This window comes from Melanerpes formicivorus, unplaced genomic scaffold, assembly GCF_026170545.1.
Source record: "Melanerpes formicivorus ecotype bairdi unplaced genomic scaffold, bMelFor1.0.p_v2 SCAF_34, whole genome shotgun sequence".
Lineage (NCBI taxonomy): Eukaryota > Metazoa > Chordata > Aves > Piciformes > Picidae > Melanerpes > Melanerpes formicivorus.
Genome location: NW_027142386.1, coordinates 8500373 through 8523469, shown reverse-complemented (window position 1 = coordinate 8523469; position 23097 = coordinate 8500373). Strand labels below are relative to the sequence as shown.

Genomic DNA, 23097 nt, shown 5'->3' with positions numbered 1-23097 from the left:
CTCAGCCTGGCCTCCTGGTTGGTCTGTGCAGACCCCTTTGCCATCAGCTATGCTACAGTGCATCATAGGAAAGGAAATTTAGGGCCATCTGCAGAGCTGGTTCATTATATGGCGAGGGCTTTATACGGCCCTCAGGATGCTGTGCTGCACAGAAGGGGCACAGAGAACCTGGGCTGAAATATTTCCTCCCCTTTCTGCTAAGGAGCAAAGCCTGCAGGACACAATGCTGTTTTACAAGCAGAGCAGAACTTTAACTACATGACCAAGTTGAATTGCAGGGCGAGCTGCTCACCTGCCTGCCTTTGCTCCCCTCCCATGCCCAGGTGGTGCTGTCGACAACGGTGAATGTGGACGGACACGTGCTGGCCGTGTCTGACAACATGTTTGTGCACAACAACTCCAAGCACGGACGGAGGGCCAGGAGGCTCGACCCCTCTGAAGGTAGATATGTGTGTGAAGAGCAGCTGCAAAGGAATGCAAAAGCTGATTCCCCATTCTTCAATTTCTGTTTGTTTTCAGGGGGGGAAGGAGAGCTGAGAGGGAGCTACAGAACCTCCAGGGGTTTAGAGAAGGAAGAGGCAGGAACACAGAGCCTGCTGCATGCACAATGCCATCCTCTTCACATCTGAGAGACTGCCTCCCCCTCGCCCCCCCAGTTCATTAATTAGTTTGTACTGCAGAGATGGAAACCACAGAAACACAAAGTATTGTCTAAATTTCACCCTTCTTGTTCAGCTGGGCTAAGTTTGATTGCAGGCAAATTAGGCAAGATGACATCTTAGTTAAACAGAGCTGGTGTGGCACGAGATGTGTATGAGAAGTGTCATGGCTCCCCCAAACAAACGAGGCACGAGGCATGGCAGTGCACAGGAGGGAGCTGACAGTAATTGATTTGAGTTTGTTTGGCTAAGCAAGACTCAGGGCTGGCTGCAGGATGGCTTTGGGGCTATATTAAAGCAATTACAAATAGTTGTATCTGTTAAGCTTCAAAATGCTGGGCCCCTCCCCTCCTGCTTCCCCAGGTTAATTCCCAGCACATTCCACCTCTGTCCTGCAGACACTGCTCACTATGGCCAGCAAATGCTATCTGTGGCTGCTCTGCCCTCCCCTGCAGCTAGTGAAAGTGAGAGGAGCTGGTGATGTTAGTAGAAAAGACAAGCAGGGATATTATTTCATTATAATGTTTTGCTGCCCCACTTCTTAACTGTGCCCTGCATCAACCTAAAAGAAGAATTAATGAACTGGAAGAAAATGATTGAATCAGTAAAGAATTCAGAGTGGTGTTAATTCTCCCCCAGCGGGCAGTGAAATGGTAGAAGGAAAATCCCAGGATTCCTAGCCTAGGAAGCCATCCAGTTTTTCCTTGACTGATTGGATGTGATTGACTGGCTGTTCAAAGGAGTCTCATGTTTTTGGAGCGCTGCCAAAGTTCCCCTCCACCTCTGACCCTGTCAACATCGGGAATGGAGTGATGGATTGACTTTGGTTATGGCCTGGAAACCATATTGGGTTCCTGATGGGATGTATAGTCCAGAGGCCTTGAACATATGGAAGAGAGATGAAAAAAACCCCACCAAAAATCTACTCTATAAACTCAAGAAAATGATTAGAACTTGTCTCCTGATCAGAAGTGGAGCAAACACTTGGTACTTCCATATCTTTTTACCCATTGATAAGTTTCATGAATCTGTCTCTACTCTTTACTGCACAGGGTTTAGCTTTGGAGTGATCCTAGGCTATGGAGAAGGCTCTTTTGAAAGGCAGTCTCACAGAGCCACTGAAGTGCTTCATTTTTCCACCCTTGCAGTTGGCTTCTGAGGCTTTAATGGCAGGACGTTAAGTGCCGGTAATGAGTAGGCAAGTAATTAACACTAGCAAGGTAGAAAACACACTTTTGAGTATTTGCTTGTTTACTGGGGTTTGTGGAATGGTAAAGCAGCCTTCATGGGTGAATGGCTAGAGACAACTTGTCCCAGGACTGTGCCAGCCCTGGGGAGTTCACCCCAGCCCTGAAGCTGCAGCAGTGCAGAAGTTCCCAGCAGCAGGCAGTGAAGCTGCTCTGAGCTATGGTTTGCAGAGCACTGGGTGCAAACCTCTGCAGCAGATGGGTGCAGGCACCTTCTGTGCATACTGAGCAGGCTTAGGTCAAAGTCAAGCAAAGTCTCAAGATGTGTGGGGCAAAAAAAGCCCAAAACCTAACATCCTGTCGTCCTTCTTGTCTTGTTTAGCCACACCGTGCATCAAAGCGATCAGCCCGAGTGAGGGCTGGACCACAGGAGGAGCAATGGTGATCATTATTGGAGACAACTTCTTTGATGGGCTGCAAGTGGTGTTTGGAACCATGCTTGTGTGGAGTGAGGTGGGTAGAGCTGCCTCCCTGTTGCCAGGCTGAAAAAAACACTCCTCCTGTGAGCAAGATGTGGGGAACAGAGTTCATTCCTGTTCCAACAACAGTACAGAAGTGGTAGTGTTCAAGGTGGGCAGCAGAAACCTGTGATGAGAAAGCTCCTGGGATGGGATTTCTCTGTGGAACTCCTTCATTTGTGATACTGTTGAGGTCAACTGCTCAGTAATTTCCAGAATGGATGGGAGCAGTTCCAGGTGACCTGAACAATGCTCGGTGGCTTGAACAGTTCAAAGTGTCTGGTAAAGAAGTAAAGAAAGAATTCAATAAAGAAGGGATTCAAGTTTGGGAAGAAGAAATAATTCCTGCTGGGTCCAGAAATAAGCCAGCAGTTCAGCAGTGGGCACAGGCAGCACAATTTTCCTGGTGACACTGATCCTAAACTGTGTCCTCCTCTCCTGGAGGCAGGAAGCCCAGAGCAGCTTCATCCCTTGCCTGGTCCTGTGTGGGAACAAGGGCTGCCTTTACCCATCAAACATGTGGGTGGGAGGTGAAAGCAGGGTGAGGGACACAGGCAGGTCATCATTCTTCTTCTCCCTTTCCTGTCTCCAGCTCATCACGCCCCATGCCATCCGCGTCCAGACGCCTCCACGCCACATCCCTGGGGTGGTGGAAGTGACATTGTCCTACAAATCCAAACAGTTCTGCAAGGGCGCCCCCGGCAGGTTCATTTACACAGGTAGGTGCCCTAGCAGCAGAGCACTATCCACGGCTCTGGAAGGAAACCTCAGGTGGGGGCAGACTGCACACTTCAGTGGAAACCTCTCCCGTGGTCTTTTCTGCTTCTGCAGGCCTTGCTCTTAGTGTTTTCAACACAAGCATCACTGAGGGCCCCCAGCTGTGTGCTGGTGGTACCTGGGCTGCAAGATGGTTGGGAATGGAGTGATTCGGAGACGTGTGACAGAAATGTGCATTCCTGCGTGGAGAAAAGGCATCGCCTTAAGTGCAAGACTTGTACCATCGAGGGGGGCTTGAGTCAGACTGCGGCACAGGTCTTTGAGGTGTTAATTAGAGTGCTTCACACAAAGAAAAGGCCGCGGAGATGTATGCAGGAGCCAGGAGGAGAGAAGCAAGTTAAAGATCCTGTTCCTGTGTTGCTGTTGGCACAGGGCTAGCTGTGGGTGTTTGCTGAGCAGTGAGTGGGTGCCTGCTGCCATATGCTGCAAACCAGCACCACACAGAGATGCTGAGCTCGGAGCGCGGGTGGGACAGACAGCTTCTCAATCTGTCTGCTCAAGAAGCTCTGCTTCTCCCACCATGGCAGGCAAAATGATAAACAGAGCTGTTAGGTAGAGGCTCACCTGTGCAATCAATTCCCCCAGACTGTTGCTGCTAATAGCAGCACAAACAGCTCCCAGGTTATGAAAATAGCATGGTGGCATTTTTCATGGCTGAGCTACCAGGGCCCAACCTCAGTGGTTCTGGGAGTCTATGAAAAATGCCCAGGTAGCTGCTGAGAGGTGCTTCATAGGTACAGTGACAAGAATCATTCATGTGAGCTCAGAAGGTCTGCTTCCAAACATCACAACTCAACATTTAGCCCCCGTGTGCACCTTGGTCTGGTGAGAGTGCAGGTTACAGACACGTCTCCAGGTTCTGATTTACATTTCTTCCATCAGCTGTTCCTAGCACAGCAAGACATCTGTTCTCTGCTGCTAATCCAGCAGCAGCCTCATGTTCTGCCTCTAATGCTGCACAAACTCCAGTCCTCTGCTGCTGTAAGCAGCTCAGTTAAGAGTTCCCTTGTCTTTCATAACTCTCCCATCTGCTGACGCCAGCCCAGGATACGTCTCCGAGGCTTTCCTACCTTAAGGTTGATCACAGCTCTGCATTTTCTTTGTCACAGAGATGCTCACCTGGAAATGTCTGTAGCAGGGAGATTTTGAACATAATTTTCCTTGCTGAGCAGAAATCCTCCAGGGGTTAACTTGTCAGAGCAATGCAATATAAAATAATCTGCAGGCTGTGTCAACTCCTGGGCTGTGCTGGATCCATTGCTGTGCCAGGGGCCAGGGATGGGAGGGTGCTGGCTTGCTAAAGCTTGTGAAGAGATTTGAGAAGGTCTTGTTAGCTGCTTGTGGGAAACAGCACTTATAAGGATGCAGTGAGCCCTGCAGATTGTAAGAGTGAGCTGAGGTAGCCAGAACACAGCTGACATGACCTCTCCCTCCTGCTGACTAACAGCTCTGTGAGTAGAAGAGTGCTGCTGCTGCAGTGAGGTTGGTAGGCCAGTTTAGCTGCCCAGGAGATGGCTGCTTTCTGCACACCTCATGCCATGCCATGCCATGAACAGTGCTGTGTGCTCTGGGGAACCCAGGAGAGCCCCTGTGCCTAAAGCACTGGAGCTGAGGGTTGCCAGAGAGCTTTGGCTATACCTGAAGCACTTTTCTTGGGGGTTTCACCTCAGAGGCCTGATCTGTAGGGAACCACAAGCAGCCTGCTCCTGTGTCAGACTCCCTCAGGTTTCTCAGTCCAGGAACCCCAAAGCATTTGGAGATAACTTTGTCCTATGCTGTGCAACACCTTGACCAAGCCCTACTGATCCAGCAGCTCTTTTCCCAGTGGTGTTTTGGTGAAGCTGTTCAAACTTCCCGCTGGAGTTCACAGCTTGCCCCTCAGGTGGAAAGCTGCCGTGTGGTCGTGCAGGTGCTGGTTTGCAACAGGATTTCGTGACAGATATCTTTGTTTCATTAATGAGTAAAACTAGTAGTAGGCCATTTGGGTGCAGCTGTGCAGAGAAGCTTTTGTGCTGACAGACTTGATGTGTCCAGCCATGCACCATGGCCGAGGAGCTCTCGGAACAGACCCACGTTGCTGAGAGAGATTTGCTGCTCTTTATCTGTCAGAATTAAAATGTCCACATCAATCCATTGGAAAAATGGCTGCTGGGCACTGGCCAATTTCTTTCCCTGAGTTAGCATTTTGTGTATTCCCATTAGCTATTTTTAGTGTACTGTGTACACATCCATGTTTGAATTCCTCTGGAGCTCACACTGCTGGTGCTGAGCTGCAGATATATATATATATCTTAACTGATGAGCCTCTAATCAAGAAGAGAAATGGCACATAATGATGTACTGGCTCTTGGGAGAATTGGCCTATAATTCTCAGGATTATTGGCAAGCCCCCCACCCCCTAAAACATCCCCCCCTTCCCAAATGGGATGTAGATCCTGTGGCAGTGGAAATGTGTATTATTAAACTCCTTAAGCAAACCAGAAGGGCTCCCAGTGGAGAGCAGAGACATTCTAAGTATAGCCAAGACTAAATTCTCAGGTCTGGGTTTTCTCTACTCAATTCCCACTCGATTATCTCCTGTAATATTTAAACTTCATGCCATGCCATAATTATTTAATAAAAAGTAAATATAAGATGTGTCTCAGTGGGGAATGTGACCTTTTACCTTCATGTTGTTCCACCAGAGGCAGACACAGATAAACAACCAATCTGGATCCGCAGAAGAGTGTCTCGCTTGACAGCTTCATTATTGTGGTGTCCGGGGCTGGTAGCCCGGAAGGTGCTGAGGGCATCTGGGAGGATTCCATAGGTGCCATCAGTGCTCCTTGCAGTTGGGTGGTTTCAGCTCTGCTGATCTCACCAGAAAAAAGTACTGAAAACAATGTTCTTTTTCAGAAGAACCACAAATGTTGCAAGGGGGTAGAAGCAGCTAGGACTGACTGGGGACAGAGCTGAAGGACTAACACAGAAGCACAGAAAGCACTGGGTTGGAAGGAACCTCTAAAGCTTGAGTCCAACCCCCCTGCAGTCAGCAGGGCCATTCCCAGCTAGAGCAAGCTGCTCAGAGCCACACCAAGCCTGACTTTGAGTGTCTCGAGGGATGAGGCTTCCACCATCTTCCTGGGCAACCTGCTCCAGTGTTCCACCACCTCCATAGTAAAGAGCTCCTTCCTAATGTCCAGCCTAGCTGTACCTTGCTCTAGTTCCAAACCAGATATTACTAAATGTGTCAGGGAATTCCTAGCAAGCTTCTCAGCATGAAAGAGGCACTGGGATGAGAGGGCATCTTCTGAAGGGTAAGGAAATTCCGAGTCACCCTTGCAGCATGAGCACAGGAATCCTGGAGTGCTGCAGAGCTGTGAATGTGCAGGATGCTGCACAACTGACTGCTGGCTTCAGCATCAATTCGAGCTGGAGTTTAATTGTGAATGAACAATCAGAAATCAGATTGTGCCATGACTGCACAGGAAAGAGAATTACAGCACCTGAAGTTCAGGAAATCACCAGCGGTGCCAGCAGGGCTCTGCCAGCTATTACTGAAGGTTTGGGTAAAAATATCTTGGTTTATCCACTGGAGACCAACATCATTAAGAGTGGCTGTGTGTGCACAGCAGCCCTGCACCAGTGCAGGAGATCCTGTGCCCTACTTTGTGCTGGCAGTGTGCTGGGGGTGTGCACAGCACTGGTGAGCTGAGTCTGCAGGGCTCTGGGGTTCTGGCTGTGCACCCAGCATACAACTGGTCTCATGTGCATTGCAGCAGGACTGCCTCTGCTGCTGCTGTGCTCAGTCCTGTCCAGAGCAAGCAAACTCCTCCCTGAAAGAGGGTTTTGTGACAGTGCTTCCCTGCTGCAGCTTTCAAACAAGTCACTGAGCCTTTGATAGATGGTGAGCAGCCAGCAGCTGAAACTGGAGCAGGTTTAAATGCAGAAGTTGGGATTTCTTTGTTCCCTTAGCGAGGCAAACTCACTACTGTGACCCTCTGGAATAGCCTCAGCTGTGCTCACCAGCACAAGCAGGCAGAAGGGGGATCTGTATGTGTGTGTGTGTGTGTATGTGTCTGTATGTGTGTGTGTGTGTATGTGTCTGTATGTGTGTGTGGCTGCCCAGAGTTCCTGCAGGGCTGGGCTGTGAGCAGAAAGGTGCCACCATTCTTCACCAAATGGCAACCACCCTGAGGGGCTGTCCAGGAGCAGGTTGGTGGACAGAGAAAGGCAAAGATGTGGACAATTCAACGTGTGGAGCTGGGGAACCAGAGGCTGGGGAACTGCTCTGTAGTACATGGTCCAAGGCTCCTGGCCTGCACTCAATGACCAGGGCTCTCCTCAACAGTGTGCACCTTCCAGGAACCTGGGCAGGGAGGCTTTCTGTGGACAAGCTGAGAAATCATCTTCCTTAGGTCATGAAAGTGGTCACACAAAGAGAGCCAGACACCTTTGTCCTCCTGTGATGAGCTTTCTGTTTGCCTTTCAGCTCTAAATGAACCTACCATAGACTACGGCTTCCAAAGGCTGCAAAAGGTCATCCCAAGACATCCTGGGGACCCTGAAAGATTAGCTAAGGTAAAATATTTGTGAGGACTTCTCTGAGCACCCTGGCCATGGGGGATTGCTTTGCTTGGTTGCTGTTATTGAGAACAAATAAAAGGATGTGGAGATTATTCAGGGGTTTTATGTCGGTGCAGAAGAGTAGATGGACGTTCAGTGGCGATCAGGGCTCTGGTTCCATTGGGTGTCCGGAACCTCTCTCCAGTGCTGCTGCTGCCCTTGGAGCAGCTTCAGGACTCTGGAGAGCTCCAGGGTGAGCGCTGGGCACGGTGCTGGCTGACGTCACTCTCAGACAGCCCTGTCCACAGTGACCACCACAGGAGATGGGCTTGGAAGGGACTTCTGGAGATCATCCAGCCCAACCTTCCTGCTAGCGCAGGGTGACCCAGAGCAGGTTGTCCAGGAACGTGTCCAGGCAGTTTTTGTAAGATTCCAGAGATGGAGACTCCTCCAGGGAGTCTCCAGGGCAGCCTCTCCAGGGCTCCCCTGCCCTCAAAGTCAAGAAGTTCCTCCTCGTGTTTAGAAGGAACCTTCCTCTGTTAAATGCCCATTATGTGCATCTGCTCCTCCTGCAGGAAATGCTGCTGAAACGAGCTGCTGACCTGGTTGAAGCCCTGTATGGAACCCCACACAACAACCAGGTCAGGCTGACTGCTCTCATGGGGGGGTGGGGGTGAGGGTGCTTTCAGGGTGAGTAACAAACACCAGGACATTTCTCGAGGCAGGGCTCTGAGTCTGCCCCTTCCCCCTGCAGGACATCATTCTGAAGCGAGCTGCTGACATTGCAGAAGCTCTCTACAGTGTGCCCAGGAACCCAGCGCAGATCCCAGCCCTCTCCAGCTCTCCTGCCCACAGCAGCATGATGGGCATCAACTCCTATGGCAGCCAGCTAGGAGTCAGCATCTCAGAGTCAACACAGGGCAACAACCAAGGTGAGCACTGACAGCAGAGGCATTTCAACAAAGGAAAAGTGAAACTCAGTTGCTGCCATTTTGGAGCATTTTTAATGCCAACTCAGCCCTGAATTCTGCCCCTGCTCCCCTCAACACCTTTTGGTTCTTTCTGGTTGGATCTCTGTTTTCATAAAAGGACAGCAGCTGCAGACCCCTCTCAGTTCCAGAGGTGGAGAATTTCCTTCTCCTTTTTGAAGGCTGTTATTCAGTGTGAATTTTACCACCCTCAGTGTCAGTGTGCCCAGCCTGCACATGGTTTGTGTATCACATTGGCTGATGGCACGGAAAGATGTCTGTAACACTCTAAGGCAGTGAAAGGGTCCACATCAGCTAAAGCAAATGTCACATAAGCCATGCTCTAAGCCATCATGGAGAGAATTTTGCCAGTTCTCTTTAAATAAGATCTCACCAGAGAACCTCATCAGAGAAATGGGCAGAAATAACCTGACTTGCTGTCAAGTGGTAACCACTCTGCAAGCAGCTGCTGGACCCGAACAAAAGCTTTTCCATGGCAAAATCCCTTTGTGGCTGCCAGCAGTGCTGAGAGCTGTGGTGTTCTTCAGGTCTCCCACTGGGAGAAAGAAGAGGCTAAATTTTGGTTCTCAGCTATTTGTGATTGTTTTTTAAGACAAAAAATTGTTTTTGTCCTGCCCTAGTTTATTCTTCCCCCCCCCCCAAAAGTCAAAATGCAAGTTGTGTGTGAGTTATCATCTCCCCTTGGAGAGGCCCTTCCTTTATCTGTAATTCATTGATGATTTAAAACTACAACTGCAGAGAACCCCTCAGGAAAAGGTGACACACAGAGTGGTTTCCAGGTCCGAGAATCAATTTCAGCTCTCAAGCTGGACATAAATCAGTGACTGATTTAGAAGGGGAACCTAGAGGGGAGCGCTTGGAGCCCAATCCATTGACACGCTTTGAAATGTGGGTTTTTAGGTTACATTCGTAACACCAGCAGCATCTCACCCCGAGGTTACTCCTCCAGCTCCACCCCTCAGCAGTCCAACTACAGCACCTCCAGCAACAGCATGAACGGCTACAGCAACGTCCCCATGTCCAACCTGGGCGTCCCAGGCTCTCCTGGCTTCATCAACGGCTCTCCCACGGGGTCCCCCTACGGACGTGAGTGCTCTGCTCCTCTGGCTGCAGGCTTGCTCCTGCTTAGCTTAGCTTTGCAGCGAGGGATGGCTGTCAGGAGGAGTCCAGGTGTGGTGCAGGGGCTTGTGAAAGGCTCTGACTGGTGTCCTGGCACATCTGAGGATGAGGCAGGACATGCTCCATGCTCCAGAGCAGAGGAACACTGAATGCTGCTCGTGTGTCCCTCACTCTTTGTCCTTGTGCATGTGCACAAGTGGCAAGGGCCACCCTGAGGAATGAGGCACAGCTGGGGGCTGGGGAGGAGTTAGCAAGGAGCCCTTGCTGCTAGCAGAGTGACTGCTTTGGATCCTGTGAACTGCACTGCCAGGGACTGAGAGCTGACTTCTGAGATAACTTCCTCTGGAACTCTCTTACCTTAGGAACCAGAAATAGAGCAGGGACGGAGTCCGCAGCTCTGCGTTTCTAGTTCTTAGCTTTACCATGAGTGAGTCACTCTTCTTTCATGCCCTGATTTCCCTCTGCCATGAATGTGTGTGAAATAGATAAGCAGATACCTGCATTTGAGGCTGCACAGCTATTTCTGTACTTATTTATTTCCTGATTATTGAATTATGTACCTACAGTGCAGCCAGCTTAGGCAGGGGAGAGCTCCCAAAAATGGCTTCCTTAAAAAGAAGCCAGTTCCAAGTCAAATCTAAGCAGCAGCTTTAAACAACCCCCCCTCAACTCCAACCAAGGAGACTTCATGTTTAAAAGCTCAGAGGGCACAGGAGTCACAGAATCATTTCAGTTGGAAAAGACCTTCCAGGGCATCATGTCCAACCATGAGCAGCCTTCCCAGTTTCCAGAGCAGTCTGAGTGGACAGCTTGTGACTGTTTCCTCTTTGTTCATATTGATCCTTTCTCTCCCTTGACTTTTTTACCATTTTCTCATCTCTTCACCTTGCTTTTCACACCTCAAGCTCTCTCTTGTCTGGTCTGTTCACCTCTCTACGTCAGACTGGCTGCCAACAGCCCAGGCAGAGTGTGGGTGGAATCAGAGTTACCACAGCTTAGTCATGTTGGGCAGCTTTGCCAGACCTCCACAATGACATTCCTGAAGAGGAATCACTTTTTTTTTTTTGCTTTCACAGTGATGTCTTCAAGTCCAACAGTTGGCTCCTCCAGCACTTCTTCCATCCTTCCATTCTCCTCTTCCGTCTTTCCTGCTGTCAAACAGAAGAGTGCCTTCGCTCCTGTCATCAGACCCCAAGGGTCTCCTTCTCCTGCCTGCTCTAGTGGCAATGGCAATGGGTTCAGAGGTAAGACATGCACGATTCATGCTCAGCATGCAGATGCAAAGCACACTGTGCTGGTGCAGGCAAACACAGCAGCCACCTGCACCAGCCCTGCAGTGAAAATCTGACGCGGTCTCACCTGGTTGAGGCAAAGCTCCAGGCTCTGTCTGGTTGGATTTAAAGCAGCAGGGCACAGACACTCACTGGCACCAGGAAGGACCTGACCCACACTGCATTTCAGCACCAGCTCTTTTGTCAGGGCTGACTTCTCCTCAGGCTTTAGGGACCTGTAAAACAACCCTTGCCCTGCAGAGCTGACCCACAGCTCTGTGCACAACAGCCAAGGCTTGAAACCTGCTGCAAGGTTTAGGTTTGTATTGGGAATTGAGCCCTCTAGGATATTTACAGCCTTTTTAAAGGGGGTCTGCAAAACAAATGTGAGCACTAAGATAAGAATGGAAACCTGTGCTGAATTCTTTCCTTTAACAGGCTGGGGGGGCACATAAATACACTCCAAGTCTCTATTAAAAAAAGCCTTTATGGGGCCTGAGAAGTCATCTGGCTCCTTCAGACTCGACTAGAGATACCACAGAAAGCACAGCTCTGGGAATTCACTACACCAAGAGCCAGAGGTGATGCTAAAATGAGCCCCACAAACCACACCTGTAGCTGTGGCTGCCTTACAGACCCTTAGCTGGCTTGCACCCAGCACAGGTGCCTGCCACCACAGCATCTGGGCACCACCTCTGCTGGAGTATTTGTTTGTAAAAAAGTTCTCCAAGCTTGTGACAATTTTAATCAAGAGTTGCAGTTGATAATTGCAAGCTGTCAAGGTTAATACAATAAGGCTCATCTCTAATTCTTTTTCCATTTCCCTCCAAGAAAAAAGCAAAGGCCCTCTGGGATAATGACTCTGGTTTCTATATTCCCAACTCATCAGGGAGTGTCCTGCATTGAACCACCTTTATTGAAAAGTTACATCGATTCAATATCTAGTAATACAGGCAAAAATAATTACAGCTTTGCTAGCAGTGTAAGACCTTAATCCAAACCTCACAAACATTCAATAAAAAGCCAGACAGGCTGGGAATAGGCTTCTGACAGTGCAATCCCACAGGGGAGTGGAGGTGGGGTGGAAATGGATGGCCAGGGGTATGTGAAAACAGAGCGAACCACAGAGCAAAGCCCTTCAGATGAGCTGTGGAAGCCCAGGTGAGAATTCCAGGCAACCAGCACCAGAACAAGAGGACACAGTCTCAAGCTGTGCCAGGGGAGGTTCAGGCTGGAGGTGAGGAGAAAGTTCTTCCCAGCAAGAGAGATTGGCCACTGGAATGTGCTGCCCAGGGAGGTGGTGGAGTCCCCATCCCTGGAGGTGTTCAAAAAAGAATTGGATGTGGCACTTGGAGCCATGGTTTAGTTGTCAGGATGTGTTGGGTGACAGGTTGGACTTGGTGATCTCTGAGGTCTTTTCCAACCTTATTGATTCTATGATTCCAGCCAATATTCCTCAGCCTGCTGGTGCTTTGCTGCAGAAGGAGGTGAGGCTGCAACAACGGCTGAAAGCCAGTGAGGCAATCAGGCTTTGCTTGCCCTGTTGAGGTGAATTTGTCCACTGGCAGGTTCCATCCCATCCTGACACCTAAGGAGTCTCTCTGCTCTGGAGCACTGTCAGGACAGGCTTGGGCTGGGGGTCAATGGTGAGGAAAGCAAGGACTTGCTGTTTGCTCAGGAGGAAAGGAAGGGAGGCAAAAGGACTCACCAGAACGCCAGGGGTTCCTCCTGATTGCAGGTGGCACTTTGGGGCACTTTCGCTGTTGCCATCACTTGGCTGAGTCCCGGGCTGCTGGATAAATATCTTCAATCCTACAGAAAAGATGAAGCTCCCCTCCCAGGTCAGGGACTTGCCAAAATGTGCTCTTGCCTTGCTTCCGAAGAGACATGGCAGAAACTCAGGCTCTGAGCTGAGGAAGGATTTGCTTTCCTTGATTAAACAAAAGAAAACAATGTTGATAACAACAGTACCAGGGGAAGCCTTGATGACAATGCAGCCTCTGCCCCTGGGAACAGAGTTTAAACTGTTCTGGCAGCAGCCCCTGCACTTCTCAAATTCAGCCCCCCTGGCTGTACCAGGCTCTGCTGCCTCCCTGCATACAGAGTCTGGCTGCTGTGCCAGGAGGAAAGAGCAGCCACAGGTAGGGCCTGGCCAGGCACTGCCTGGGTGAGTGACCCTGGCTGTGTGAGTGACCCTGGCTTTGCTCCCGGCAAGAGACCCAGCCAGGCTACCCGAGACAAGGAGCTCAAGTCCTGGGGGCTGACCTGGCCGGTTGTGCCTGCAGCAGCTTGGGAAGCTCCATCGGGAATCCTGCGGGGGGGAGGGCGGGGAGCAGCTGAGGGCACCACTTCCCTCTGCCACCAGCCCAGCAGAGATGCAGCAGGGCATCCATCCAGGGCTTCAGGCAGGAACGTGGCTGATGCAGAGGGAGAAGGCTTCCCCGGGTCAGGCTGGGACACGACTGTTAGGATCATTTTTGATTTTGGGGGTGAGGAGGAGGAAAGGAGCAGCCCCCTCAGCACGGTCAGAAAATCCCTGCAAGCAGGCAGGCAAACCTTCACCTGCTCGGTGTGGGGTTATGGGAGTGGTTTGACACAGAACAGCAGAGTCCTCAGCGATTGAAACCAGCAGAAATGGGGCCTAAGGCTGATTGTTTCACTTTCTCTTTCAGCCTTGCAGCCCCAGGCAGTTACACAATACAAAAATATTTATTTTCCTATTGTATGAAGTGGCAAACCACATCCAGAGCTGTTTAAAATCAGCCCAGCTCCCGGGCTTCCAGCAGAGTGAGGCTGGCTAAGGATCTTGCCCTAAGCGTTTGTTTTAAACAGGATGAACAAGAGGGTGAAAGGAACTCTCAGAGGACAGGGCTTTAAGCACTTGAATAATCCCACAAATTCCAGGGACCATAAATCTTGGCAGGATTAGGACCTTGCACTGCGCTGAGGCCCCTCTGAGAGTGTGACTCACTCATTTGTTATACAAATACACAGAAACTGAACTTACTCTCAAACCTTGGGGAGCAGCACCAGCTCCAGGCAGCTTCAGGACAGGGGAAAAGCACCCAAAAATGAGTCACAGAGTGCATTGGGCTGGAGGGGACCTCCAGAGGCCATCCAGTCCAACACCCCCAACCAGAGCAGGTTGCTCAGAGCCCCCTCAGCCTGGGGCGTGGTTCAGCCTTTCTGAACAGCCTGGTACTGAGCCTGGGCTGAATCCCTTCTCTCCATTGAGTCCCAGTGGTGCCTCCACCATGAGCTGGCACGCTGTGCCCAGGCTGTGGACACTCTGTCTCATCCCCTTAGCTTCCACCAAGGCTCAAAACCATTCCAAGACACTGAAGTTTCAGTTCAGGCTGCAGGTGAGGCCCCTGCTGCACTCCATGGCTGCACACAGGAGGGTGAGGGGCTCAAAGATCTCTTGTCCATAGAAATTTGCCAGGATTTCATCTCTGTCAATTTTCTTTTTCAGCCATGACTGGGCTTGTCGTGCCCCCGATGTAAGCAGGAGGCAGCTTTGCTCCTCTCCATCTTCCCTTTTTTCCTCTTTTTTTTCCCCCATTTTTCTTTTACAGCACAAAACTACTTATTGTGATGGACCACTAAAAGAAACAGTAGCACTACAAGCTCTTTTGGGGGGAAAGCCAGGCCCAGGGGAAAAAAAAAGAAAGAAAAAAAAGCAGCATTTTTTATGGATTGGACAAGCCACAAGTCTGCATCTCTCACCTCTCATATCCCTGACACAACCACGGCAGCTCCTCAGACCCTGGGAGTGACGAGTCAGCCCGGAGCCCGGACAGCAGCGCTGGCAGGAGGCAGCCAGAAGGGCAAAGTCCTTCTTGCCAGCCACGAAGCCTTCCTCAGATTTGTAAAATACGGAAAGGAGAAAGAAATTGGCACAAATGCTTCGAGCTTGCTATTTTGGATACAATTTGTTTTACTTTGTAGGGGAGAAAAGTTGAAGTTTCTATTTTCTATGGAGCCTTTCAGATATCAATTTAGTTTATGCAGAAAAAGCCAACTCAACAAACAGGGTACCAGCATGGAAGAGTCTCTAGGACAAGCTGCCAGGAGCGATGGACCTTTGGTGTATTTGTGTATTTGCTTATAGTTTAACCTCTTAAGAAATGTAAGATGTTTTACAATTATTTAAATAAATAAACTTGTAACTTATTGTATGTAGAGGTAGAAATGAAACCCTCTTTGGGACTTTTTTTTTTTTTTGTCTTTCCTTCCAATTGTACAATGAAGAAAAAAAAAATGATGCAAAAATGTAGTCACAAGTTTGAGATTTATTATCCCTCACCTCTTCCCTCCGACTGCATTCACCTGCCAGGATGTGCAGGAATTGCTTCTGGTTGCCAGAACCAGCAGAGACTTTCACCCCTCGGGTGTGGATTTGCATCCTCCTCACCTTTCCCCCTTTCGGTTTTTCTTTCCATTGAAATATTCAGGTACTAAGAGGAGCTGGTGAGCTTCAGAGCCCCGCTGGCAAGTGAGTGGCACTTAGGGATCTGAGCAGACCCAAGGTTTCATGAGGTACTGAGTTTATTTTATAGATGCCATGTCTGAGTGAGGAGGGAAAGGGTTCTCTGGGGGAAAGGGTTCTCTGCTTCTCCAGGTAGTTAGAACACCTTGAGTTCAGTTATGCTTCATACTAAGGGTGCATTTATAAAGGGTAAATATGTATTGGAATAATTTATGCACTTTTATGCTCAGTCATTAAAAATGGCAAGTATTTTCCAGTTAGATGCTGAGGTTCATAAAGTAAGTGATTGCTTCCGATTTTTCTGTGTTTTACCATTAAAGAAGTTTAGTTCTCCTTTGCATCTCCTCTCCTGACACTGGCAGGTGAGGACAAGTCTGATAAAAACCGTCACCGCTTCCCTGACTAACCCAGAGAGCACAGGGAAGGATTTGGTTCTTGGAAAGCCATTTTTGGGGAAAAAACAAGCAACAAAAAAAAGATTAAATCAGCTTCACTCCTTACCCACCCCCCCCCCACCCCCCCCACCCCCCTTGGTAGCTGCAGGAATAGTTGTTCCTATGGCAACATCTTTACCTTCACAAATAAACCCTCACTGTGTGGCCCCTGAAGGTGTCCTTTGCCTGGTAGTTTTCTTGGTGGGGAAGTCAAACAGTGTTCTTGGTGCCCCTTAGAGATGGTAAGAAGGTGTTGGGTTCACTGCTGGACAACTGTGACAATGTGCAGGGCTGAGGTTGTGTGGAGCTAGTGTGGAGCTGGTTAAGGGTAGAGCTAGACTAGAAAGCAGAAAGCCTCTGCCTGCATCCGTGGCTCAAAGCCAGCTGTGGTGAGGTGTGACCAAGAGGCTTGGTGGTGTGTGTGGCACATCACCTCCTCTGGGTGACCTTGCTCTGGCAGGGGGGTTGGACTCCATGCTCCCACAAGGTCCCTTCCAACCCCTACCATTCTGTGATTCTGTGAGCAGGTCCTCCCTGGAAGCTCTCCTTTTAGGTTAGGGCAGAAAGGGGAATCAGAAGCACATTTGAAGGGAGATTTGGTGGCAATGATGTGATTTTGAGCAGCATGAATGGAGTCAGAAGCTGACAGTCAGGTCACTGAAGGTGTCTGGATTCTGGGAGAGGTGAAATAAAACAACTCACCATTAATTATGGTGGCAAGGTCATTGGTGCTGCATGCTCTCTGCATGCCCTTCATGCCACCAAGGTCAGAGCAATCACTGGTGGCCAGCAGGAACCTACCTTGAAGCTAAGTGACCTCTGAAACAGGAAAGAGCCACAGGAGTTAAGTCTGGAGTCATAGCTGTGCTGTGGGACAGTCACCACTGGTGACACAACAGGGACCACTTTCTAACCTGAGCAGAACAAAAACCCCTCCAGACCCAGCACTTGAGGGACCCACAGGCATCAATGTCCCAGCAGGCTTGAGAGCACGAGGTCCGAATTCCCAGGTGGAGTTCTGCATGTGTGCAGGGGGAATACAAACAGGCTGAGGATTTTGGGCAGGGTTGGGATGAAAACTTCCATAACCCTCAGTGGAGAGTCCTAGATTTCCAACACACACCTTGATGGACCAGGCTCATTTCTGAGTGTCTCCCTTCTCCCACTGAGCCCCAGACAGCTCCAATCATTGATGGTGGATTCCCTGCCCCTCTCCCCCTGCCCCTCTCCCCCCCTGCCCCTCTCCCCCCTGCCCTTCTCTGTTGGGCTTTTAAAATTTTATCCTCCCTGCCTATCCTCAAAATCCTGCACCAGCAAATATCCCAGAGCCAGCACCTTCTAGCCCTGCTGGAGAGCAGCAGCTTGCTGCCTGGTCTCACATTGTTTAACAAACAAGATCTTCATCACAAAGAAAGCTTCCAATTTAAACAGCTGAGACACATCACGGAGAGGTTATGCTGTTAATTGTCCACCCTTCTTTTTACTCTTCTTTAGTTAGCACAGGCAGATATAAGAGATCACTGAAGCCTTGGGAAGATTCAGGTCAAAAATGAGACACTGGCTAAAAAAGGGAAGGTTCTGAACCACTCCACATTGCCTTCACACTTCAGTTATTTTTATTAGCTCTGTCCAGTTGCTCTGGAGTGGGAGAGTCAAGAGTCCAGATGAAAAAGAAAACCTCCTAGAAAGCGACTTCAGGTCCTTCTCTTAGAGGAGGAGAAGCAAAGTGTAGCTGCTTCTGTCAATGTAAACATGGGAAATAGTTTCTGGTTTGAGCTGAGCCAGATGAATGCAAAAGCCCCAAACACAGGAATGGTTTAGGAGATTAATTTTGCTCTTGCTTGGAAATCATCACCCTCAAGATGAGTGCAGAGCTTACAAAGCTTTACAAAAAAACCAGGTGTAAATAAAAGCAACCAGAAATCCTTGACAGCAGGACTTTGGCAGTGGCAAAGCACCCAACAGAAAGGAGAAGTGCTGGGGAAATGGCTGTGTGTGGTTTCACAAATCCACCCTCTCCTAGCTGTTGCTGTTTCCTGTTCCCCAGCAGCTCTTCCCTTGCCACTGGAGAGATGAGAGCCCTGCGGTCAGTACCGACAGAGGCCATCACCAGCTGGAAGGAGAATGATTGATCTCATGACTTCTCTTGGTGTAGCATCTTCCTCACCCTCTTTCTTTGCACACTCCCAACATGCATGGATTTTGAAGACCATTTCTTCCCTTCTGTAAATTAAGAGCCTCGTTTCTCCCTCCTGTGTAGAGCTGGGGTTGGTTCTTTGGGGTCTCTTTGCTTTGTCAGTTATTTCTGGTATGAAGTTGCTATGCACAGAGCTTTTGTAAAGACAGCTTTCCTTGGTTTTGGTTACTGTTTTTAATGGTCCTACTTATAGAAGAATATCTTGTTTGTAAAATGAATATGTCTACTTCAGTTTTAAACTTTAAATTATCCTAACAAAAAAAATAAAATTTTTGTACTGTACCCCAGGGGAGGAATGACCTTGCTTTGGGAGTGGGCAGCTTCCAGCAGCAGGGCCTTGGGAGAGCTGCTAACCTGTGCAGGATGGAGAACACCACAGGAAATTCAATAGAGCCATGGAGTCCATACGGTGGGAAAAGCCCTCTAAGATCGGCAAGTCCAGCTGCCAACCCCTCACCACCATGGCCACTACACCATGTCCCCAGGTGCCATGGCCACACCTTTCCTGAACACCTCACTCCCACCTCTGCTAACAGTGGTGGTCAGTGGAGCCCCTCCTGTAAGCGGCCAGTCCAAGCCCAGCTAGCCTTTGCCTGGGGAGCAGATGACTCCAGCCAGGCATGGCCAGGCTGCCATCTGCATGATATCCTGCTTCAGAAAGACCTCTAGCAGAGCAGATTGGCTCCCACTCGCCTTTGTCCCTTCCCAGCTCTTTTCTAGGTGGCTGTTCTGTGAGAAGTTGAGTTTCCCTTTAATAAATGGAGAAATGCTAGCCCCTGGCTCAGCCACTTAGAGAGGGCAGCTCGGGAATTGCCAGACCAGTTAAAATATTTATCTCGGTGACAACACACAGCTGCTGAGGTGCAAAGATCTGAAGCTTTAATGGCAGCAGGTTATTTAAGGAGGAATGTCTCATTAACTCTGCTGCAGGACTGGATTAAGCAGCCAGCTGGTGGCCATAGCAGAGGGTGCAGACACAGCAGCCATGGCAGAGACAGTGTTGAGCTGTAGATAAAGGGAAGCAGGAAACCAAACACTTCCCCCTCCCTAAGTGGAAGGCACCAAAACACTGTTCCAAGGAGGCAATACAAGAAGGCTGGGGGGCAGGGGAAATCAGATCTGGTGTCCTGTTTCCTTTGGGTGAAGTTGCAGCAACAACAACAGAAAAGGGATGGGAATGACCAGACAGACCCTGCCCATTACCAGTTCCTTCTCCTGGGGTGGGGGGGCCGTGGATGGAGCAAGGCCTTCTGCAAGGTTTACAGCACCTGGACTTGGGGCAATCCTCCTGGCTCATTTGTCATAGACTCACAGGATGCACAGGGTTGGAAGGGGCCTTCAAAGCTCATCCAGTCCAAGCCACCTGCAGTCAGCAGGAACATCCCCAACTACAGCAGCTTGCTCAGAGCCCCATCAAGCCTGACCTTAAACGTCTGCAGGGATGGGGCCTCCACCTCTTCCCTCTACTCAGTCCAGAAGAGAGGTTGTGGCTACCCAGCTGGAACACAAGAGACTGTCCCTGCTGTGAGGTGCTGGCTGCAGTCTTGCCACCATTAAAACCAGTGGTAGCTTCCCACCCACCTCATTCAGCACTAGAGCAAGGTCTCAATGAATGTGATCCTGGTTGAACTGGTCAGAGGCTGCAGACAGCAGCAGCATTGAGGAGCAGTGAGAAGGGAGGGGAGAGTGGCATGGGGGAAGATCCAGGAGGAGACTTTTGAGATCTTGTCTGTGGTAGCAGCTCCACCTGCCCCTATTTACAAGCTCAGCACTTGACAAGACAAGGGCTGAGCCAGAGTCAGTGCAGGTGCACCAGCAGCCTACATCATCTATTGATCTGCCCAGATAATTACTTTCCCCTCTGGCCTGCAAGCCAGGAGCACAGCTACAAAAGAAAGTGGGGAAGAAAAATGTACAAGCATTGGATTTCTGTTGTGTTCACATTTGTCCCAGCACAGCACCCATGCTTACAGCACAATGGCAGGAGAGGGCTTCAGAACTTTCTGGCCCTGTGATCCTTTAAAATACAACACAGCTTTTCATGGAGCCACAAAGGTTGGGAAAGGCCTCTAAGCTCATCCATGGCCATTAAACCATGGACCCAAGTGCCATGGCCACAGGTTTGTGGAACACCTCCAGGGATGGGGACTCCACCACATCTGTGGGCAGCCTCTGCCAGTCCCTGACCACGCTTGCAGCAAGGAAATTTTTCCTCATGACCAACCTGAACCTCCCCTGGCACAATTTCAGGCCATTTCCTCTTGTCATATCGCCTGATCCTAGGGAGAGGAGACCAGTCCCCACCTCACTGCAGCCTCCTTTCAGGGAGCTGTAGAGAGCAATAAGGTCTCCCCTCAGCCTCCTCTTCTCCAGCCTGCACAGCCCCAGCTCCCTCAGCCACTCCTCAGCAGATGTTCTCCAGACCATGTTCTTTCTTTCAGGAAGGCCTTGATGGTGTGGGTACAGTCATCAGCATTTTTAGTCTAGGTTGTGATTTCCTAAGCCCTGACAATTACTTTGAGGCTGAGTGGAGCTGGAGTGGAAAGAAATATTTCCAGCAGCCAGTAGAGCTTTGAGAAGGTTTCAGATCAGTTTTGGGAACAAAGGTAGCCCTGATGAGAAAGTTGAGCCCCTCTCATCTCCTCCAGACAGTTGAGTTCAGTGGCTGCAGGCAGCAGCAGAACAGCCTGGAGAAGGCCTTCTCTCAACACTTCCCTGAGACTGCAGGAACTTGATTGAAATTTAGCAGCAGGGTCCCTGTGACACCGCAATTGCTGCACTCATTTCTTTGTCTTTAAAATGCCATATAATTGCTAATGTAATTAGTGCTGTATACTGAGGGGGCCCGTGCAATTACCAACTCCTAAGATCAAGTAATTAATGTTCTGTCAACAAACCAGCAACTGTTTCATTAGCAACTGTCTGGGCCTGCAAGCAGCCCCACTCGGCGCGTTCCCCACTCGGCTGAGCTCGGCAGTCGCCGGGAATTCAAACCAAGCCAGCCAGGACCCGCGGCATGCAGGCAGCCTCCACCCACAGCCACCAGCCCTTTCTCCTTCCAGTAAGGAGCCATTAGTGCTGCTCCAGGAGACAGGATCACATCTGTCCAGTCTGCTTCCAGGAAAGAAGTTTTTCCTCCTATCCAATCTAGACCTCCCATGGTGGAACTCGAGGCCACTTCCCCTCATCCATCACTGGATGCTTGGAGCAGCGATCGCTTCCATGCTGGCTGCTGCTGTTCCCTTTCCTGAGTACTCTCAAGTGTTAGAAGCTTGCAAAGGGGTTCTAGGACCTGCCAAGGTTTGTAAAACATGGTGAGGTTTTTGGTTTGGTAAGGCCAATGACTTTGTTGTCCTCTGGATTTGTTTCATGTCTCCAAGCTTCCCTCTGCTGCCACAGCCCAGCCCCTGTCTCGTGATGTCAGAGGCGTAGCTGGGTTCCCACCTTGAGCTTGTTTTTCATTCTCCTCCCTTTACAAAGCTTAGTTTCCCAATGAGGTTTTTAACCAAGATTTGCTTTGTCTTTTTCCTTGTAGCTCTTTTGTTCTGACAGCTTTCACCCCCTACAGTGCCCACCAAGCCCAGCTGCATGTTTCAGTGCTTGGATCCAGGCTGATGTGAGGACTGGGAGAAGCTGTATTGGTCCTACACGACTCAGGCCTGTGCTGTGCAACCTTGAGCACCATCTGCTGGCTCTTAGCTCCCACTTTGTCCCAGCCTCTTGCCCCCCACCCTTCTCTTGCTGAGCATTGATCAGATCAGATCCTCTGTGGGTCTGCTTTTCTCCAGGCTCTCAGCCCCAGGGCTCTCAGTGTTCACCCCTCACAGAGATGCACCAGGTGCCTCAGCACCCTCCTCATCCTCTGCTGGACTCCCTCCAGGAGTTCCCTGTCTCTCTTGAGCTGGCAAGCCCAGAACTGGGCCCAGGACTCCAGGTGTGGCCTCTGCAGTGCAGAGCAGAGGGACAGAAGTCCCAGGTCTGTTCTCCCACCGTGCCCTCCCCTGCCTCAGAGCTGCACAGCAGACAGTGAACAGCAAGAGGATGAACAATGGCTGTGGTGGAGAAGAATGAAGCAGCAGAAGCAAGAGGGCTCTGTGAGGCTTTCCAGTGAGACTTGCAGCACAACCAAGCATGAGGAGCTCCACAAGCACACAATCCCTGCTCCCCTCTGCGCGTGTCATTTTATTACAGGGTAATTAAAGAACACTTTAAAATTGTGATTAATTGGCTTTTTAGCTTCAGAGAAATCAAATCTTTGATGTCAGTTGCTTAAACATTCAGTTTACTTTGCCATTGAGGAATGCAAATAAATAAGGAATGGCAAGTGTGGGGTTTCCCCTTCTTGTCTGACTTGCTGCAGGAAAGCAGTGGAACAGTAACATGGATCAAAGTGAGACTCAGGCCACAAAATGATGTCCTGCCAGACCAACCAGAGGAAACCTCATGCCACCAGTGCCAGTGTTTGGCACCTCAAACACCTCAGCAAGGCCACGTGGCCATGGTTCACTGGCCAGGGGCAGGCAGCAGTTGGTGTTTGCACACCATCAGTGCGCAAGGTGCTGCGAATCTTCCTGGGGGACATTCAGCTTCCATGGATAGAGGGAAGGAGCTGCTCCCTTTCTCTATAGCAAGAGCAGCAAATCTCAGCTGCTCAAAGCCTGGTTTTCTGCCTAGTTTGAGCCACTGATTGACGTAATCCCTCTCAAGGGTGCCTGTTTTTATTCCATATAACTATTTTTAACCATGGGTGGATTGACGCATGGTGGAGAGCTGTGAGAGAAATCACTTTTAATTGCCCTTATTTTCCCTTTTCTCTGAGAGCTGAGCTCCACAACCAGGCAGCCCCAAGCCCTGGCAGCCTGCACCCCCATCTGTGGTTAAGGTTATGGAGGTGCCCATTGCCACAGCAGTG

At 50.0% G+C, this 23097-nt stretch overlaps 1 protein-coding gene across 1 annotated transcript in view; it reads left to right on the top strand.

Annotated features, from left to right (window-relative positions):
• The window catches only part of EBF2 (EBF transcription factor 2), a 100792-nt gene extending 85548 nt beyond the window's left edge, over positions 1-15244 (top strand). The window contains exons 8-16 of the mRNA XM_068156804.1: positions 324-441; positions 2229-2359; positions 2957-3083; positions 7613-7701; positions 8262-8327; positions 8441-8618; positions 9576-9761; positions 10871-11038; positions 14538-15244. Coding sequence (XP_068012905.1) covers positions 324-441; positions 2229-2359; positions 2957-3083; positions 7613-7701; positions 8262-8327; positions 8441-8618; positions 9576-9761; positions 10871-11038; positions 14538-14569 — 1095 coding nt within the window. The 3' untranslated portion in view covers positions 14570-15244. The remainder of the gene's footprint in view (positions 1-323; positions 442-2228; positions 2360-2956; positions 3084-7612; positions 7702-8261; positions 8328-8440; positions 8619-9575; positions 9762-10870; positions 11039-14537) is intronic.
• Positions 15245-23097: the final 7853 nt, after the last annotated feature.